Genomic DNA, 5,322 nt, shown 5'->3' with positions numbered 1-5,322 from the left:
CCTAAATAGATCAGAGACTGGGGTTAGTTCTCATATTATTCATGCCTCTTGGTAATTGTGGTTTCAGTAAATGGGCAGATTTTCTGATTGAAACTTCCTCCCTAGTTAGAGGCACCTTACTCACAGACTACTGTTTGAACCTTTAAAGAAAAATACCCTTGTCATAAGCTTTAGTTAATATTACACTGTATATGCAAAATAAGACCCCCGCTGATGTATTTTTAGTGATAAGTTATGTTTTTTGATCTTCTGTATTGTACCTCATTCCTGTCTTTAATTTTCTGTTTCTCTTCCATGAAAACAATGATCTTTACTAAGACATGTGATTCCTAAGAAGTTGCAAACAATGTAATCATTGAAAGAAAGATGTAATCACCTATGGTATATAAGACACCAAGTTTCACACTAAAGTGTGGTCTCTTCCACCATTCATGTTGTCTGTGTTCTTTCTTGTAGATATTTTGCCGACAGCAGCCCCCTACTCAGGGACCCTTAGACTCTGGTGTATGGTCTGGTCCCCCATAAGAATCTGAAATTGGGAGACAGCCATTAGTGGTTCCATTGACATGTGATTTCTTTCCTTGATCAAACCGCTTCAAAGTTTTAATAATTTCCAACACTTTAGAGAGGGTTAAAGGCATGAAAGATTAGGCACACTAATGTAAATGCTACTCTGAGGACTTTGCATAATTCTGAATATAGCTTCTAACATATACTTTCATTTCAAACAGATGGATATTTTATTTTCTTTAAAAATTTTTATTGTTTATTTATTTTTGAGAGAGAAAGAGACACAGACAGAGCGTGAGCAGGAGAGGGGCAGAGACAGAGGGAGACATGGAATCAGAAGCAGGCTCTAGGCTCTGAGCTGTCAGCACAGAGTTCAATGTGGGGCTCAAACTCACGAACTGTATGATCATGACCCGAGATGAAGTGGGATGGTTTGCCAACTGAGCCAACTGACTAAGCCACCCAGGCACCCCATGGATATTATATTTTCAAAATATGAATTGGCATAGGAATAACTGTTTAGAGTCCTATTAAAGAAGACATGGAGTAATTAAAAGCAAATACTTTGAGGGCAAATTGTTAAGTTTAGCATAGAAATATGTGCAGGGATTGCTGGGTGGTCAGTCAGTTAAGCGTTCCACTTCAGCTCAGGTCATGATCTCGCAGTTCATGATTTGAGCCCCGCATTGAGTTCTGTGCTGACAGTGCAGATCCTGGAACCTACTTCAGAGACTCTGTCTCCCTCTCTCTCTGCCCCTCCCCCACTTGCCTTCTGTCCCTGTCAAAACTAAAAAGAAAAAAACATTAAGAAATATGTCCAAAGTAAACTGATTGATAAAGGTAGGAGCATTCTATTATATTATGTGTTCTGGTTGGAAGTTATTTAGGAAGAAAACTAACTGAATGTAAGATTTTCTTTTGGTATTATGATTGAAGTGATTCCAGTTGCTGCATAGGAGGTTAAATAATAAGTTTTCAATGTTCACTGATGTTCTGAAATCTCTTGATTTTGCCAAAGTCTGATGTGTATCACAACAATATAAATTCACCCAATCACTTTTTGGATCACTCATTCAACAAACATTTATTATTTATGTGTTACCTCAAATCTCTGTCTATAGAACCAAATAAAGGTTTTCGTTATTGTTTTTCAGTTTTAATATTTTGTGAGAGAGAGAGAGACAGAGAGAGACAGAGCACACACAAGGAAGAAGGGCAGAAGGAGAAAGACTGTTAAGCAGGCCTCATGCTCAGCTCAGAACCTGACTTGGAGCTTGATTTCATGAATGAGAGATTATGCCATGCTCCAAAATCAAGAATCAAAGAATGTTAACAAATACAAGTGTGCAGATTTAAGAAACCATTTAGGTAAATAATCTCAGATAGTTTTTGGTATAATTGCGTCAAAAATGTTGACAGGATGAGTTCATTTTTATATGAATTTATTTGTATTCTAATTTCATATGAAATTTGTGTTGCACATTACTATTTTATTCATGAGATGAGAGGAACCTTTAGTCTTGGAGCACTCAAGACAGATTAATTTGCCTGGTGTGCATCTAAGCACAATAAATTGTAGGCTGGATACAGTTTATTGTATCTAGAAGCACATGATAAACTGGAGGTGGTTAATTCCTTACAAGGAATGTAGACATTTGAAATGTTGCCATGATGCATGTGAGGCAAGCAGCTAAAACCTGGACAATTGGACTCATCACACCATTTTTGTAAGTAATAGTTTTCTCAGTGCTGTGATCACATCCTTGTTCCTAAGACTGTAAATCAGGGGATTAAACATTGGAGTCATTATGGTGTAGAAAAGAGAGAGCAATTTGTCAGTTCCTGCAGAATGAATGGATTTGGGCCTTAAGTAGGTAATGGAAACAGATCCAAAGAATAAAATCACAACCAGCAGGTGGGAAGAGCATGTGGAGAAAGCTTTGGCCCGTCCCCTGACTGTTGGCAACCTCAGGATGGTAGAAATGATTTTGCTGTAAGAGACAAGTATCAACATAAAAGGAAATGTGGCAAACAATAGAGCTACCACATAGACTGACATCTCATGTACAAAGACATCCCCACAGGCTAGTTTGAGGATGGGGGGTATGTCGCAGAAGAAGTGGTTAATTTGGTTAGAATTACAGAAATGCAGAGAGAAAATTTGACATGTTTGTCCTATCTGGACTGGGATTCCACCTATCCAGGAGCCAACAGCCAGTTGGATACACTTCTTCTGGTTCATGACTAGAGGGTAGTGCAGAGGGTTACAAATGGCCACGTAGCGGTCATAGGCCATCACTGTCAGGAGGAAACATTCAGTGGCTCCCAGCGTATGGAAGAAGCACATCTGGGAGGCACAGCCCAGCACAGAAATGCTTCCATCCTGAGTCCAAATGTTCACCAGAATCCTAGGGATGGTGACAGACACATAACAGATTTCCAAGGAGGAAAGATTCGCCAGGAAAAAATACATGGGTTTCTGTAGTGCCTTGTCAAGTCTGGTTACTATTATTATGAGGCTATTTCCAATTAAGATAATAATGTAAATGATGGAGAACACTCCAAATAATAACTGTTGGAGGTTTGGAAGTTCAGAAAATCCCAGGAGCACAAATTGCTTTATGGTGGAAGCATTGTCCTCAGTTTTTATCTCTTCACATTTCATCTGTGGGAATGATTTAATCAGAAGTACAGGTCACTTCAATTCCTTTGGCTCTTGTTTTCCTCTTATAAACAGGATGGCATACTTCCCAAAGTTCTAAGTTCCTTAGAAAACAAATCTATAAATGCCAGTGCTCTAAAAGTGTGGTGAGGTGTATTCTTATCACTATTAAATATATTTGTATGAAAAAATCTCTTTTGTCTTTAAAATTTTTTTTCATATTTTTATTTTATTTTTGAGAAACAGAGTGCGTGCTGGGGAAGATTAGACAGAGAGGGAGACAGAATCTGTGGCAGGCTCCAGGCTTTGAGTTATCAGAACAGAGCCTGACACAGGGTTCAAACTTGCTGACTGAGCTGATGTCCAACACCCAACTGACAGACCTACCCAGGTGTCCCTTAGTCCTTTTGTTTTTGTGCTCTGAATTATCATACTTTTTTGCTTCTGAAGATAAGAATTGTGACAGCAATTTTGTTCTCTATTTCTACACTCAAAATTGCAAAGTCTGAATTTATAGTCAATTGTGACAGTAATTCCATCCCTTCACTTGCCCTTTTCTGTCTATTCTGTTTTCTATTATTATCAATTCAAAATTAACTTCATTGCACAAGTTAATATCTTGTATGCCACCTAAATAGGTTTTATGAATGAATATAGTACGATTTTTAAAGCAATGTGTTTTTTGTGGGTCTAGTTTTGACATTCTGCATATTTCGGCCATTGTAATATAGGACAAACTTGATGAACTGACCAATAAATATTATGGGATGTTATTTTGTCTTTAGAAGTGTATGTTTCAGTGTAAGATCCAGGAAATCAGGAGTCATATTTTTTCTAGGTTTTGCAGTGGGGAGAAAAGGTGGTCTAAGATGTTTTATATGTTGAGAAGTACTCAGAGGTAAGAGGCATCGGGCATTGTTGTTCAGGAAAGCAACCCTAATTACCATGTATACCCCTCATACATTTGCCATATCAAAGAAACATCAAACAAACTCATCTCTGAAATCTGCCTAAATTACCCATATCCTCAACAACTGCTACTATTCTGCTGAATCCATTTAATCCATCTCATCTTTTCCTTACACATATATTGTCTGTGTTCATACACATGAGTGAATCAGGCTGAATAGCTCATCTGCATATTGTATTTTTGTCACTTGTATAACTAGATTATAAGCTTCTTTAGATATTCTATACATTGTTCTATGCAACTCATAGTATATTTGTTTTGAAAAATGAGATTTCCTATCTTATTGAATAAATTACAAGGAGCCAAATTGGTTGTCTTTGGAATCATCTCTCTGGTATAACCTGGGTTACAACTCAAAATGCAGACTTCCCTTGCCGCTCTCCCTCCTGGAATATATACTGAGGCATGCTTGATGTAGTATGTATGGTGTGTGTGTGGGTCTGTTTGTGAATTATACACATTTCATTCAATCTTTTCAAAATAGCAAATTGCTTCATTATTTTCACTATGTCCTAGATAACTTCCATATCATGAGTTATCTAATTTGAACGCCAATAGAGACTAACTCATTTTAATGATAATATATGCGTATAATTGTATTCTAAGGGTATTAAATATGGACAATAGTCAAATTTTCAGCTATAAAAATTGTAGACACAAATGGGGCAGGAATAACAGTCCATGCAAAACGTGAGTATTCTGAGGAATTTCTGTGGCTGAGAAAAGGGAAATTAAATGAAAATTATTTTACAATCTACAATATTCCAAACTACATATTAAAGAAAAAAACATATGTAAAACTTACCATGCTGTTATAGAATTCTGCTGATATAATTTTGAGCTCAGGAATGTAAAAATGCTGTAGGTGAGTCTGTAAGATGGTCAGAAATTAGTAGCTGCTAGGGGACATATAAGGTTACACAGCCAGGTTGTTGGCTTTTTTTACCACCCCATTCTACCTCCTTTAACCATAAGCAATATTCTATTAACCTGTTTCATTCAACATAAAATCCATATTTGGACAGTTGTCCAAATTGTTTTATGGAGTGAATCACTGCATCTTTCTAGACTAGCATACATCACACGAGCACATTTGATGAGTTAACCATTGTGCTTAGAAACTGCTATTCTCTTCATTCTCTTTATTGCTGCTCTTCATGGAAGCTCTTCTCTCATTGGT

General features: G+C 37.1%; 1 protein-coding gene across 1 annotated transcript; it reads right to left on the bottom strand.

Annotated features, from left to right (window-relative positions):
* Positions 1–2,224: 2,224 nt before the first annotated feature.
* Positions 2,225–3,193, bottom strand: LOC115306429 (olfactory receptor 10AG1-like). The gene has a single exon (XM_029956821.1). The coding sequence runs from the start codon at positions 3,173–3,175 to the stop codon at positions 2,225–2,227; it is 951 nt and encodes a 316-aa protein (XP_029812681.1). The 5' UTR covers positions 3,176–3,193.
* Positions 3,194–5,322: the final 2,129 nt, after the last annotated feature.

The sequence above is a fragment of the Suricata suricatta genome, chromosome 11 (genome assembly GCF_006229205.1).
Source record: "Suricata suricatta isolate VVHF042 chromosome 11, meerkat_22Aug2017_6uvM2_HiC, whole genome shotgun sequence".
Taxonomy (NCBI): Eukaryota; Metazoa; Chordata; class Mammalia; order Carnivora; family Herpestidae; genus Suricata; species Suricata suricatta.
Note: the sequence above shows the minus strand (reverse complement) of the source record. Positions and strands in the feature narration are given on the sequence as shown.

Excerpts from the sequence above, each read along its gene's own strand:
- LOC115306429 (XM_029956821.1), bottom strand. The coding sequence starts at position 3,175 with ATGAAATGTGAAGAGATAAAAACTGAGGACAATGCTTCCACCATAAAG.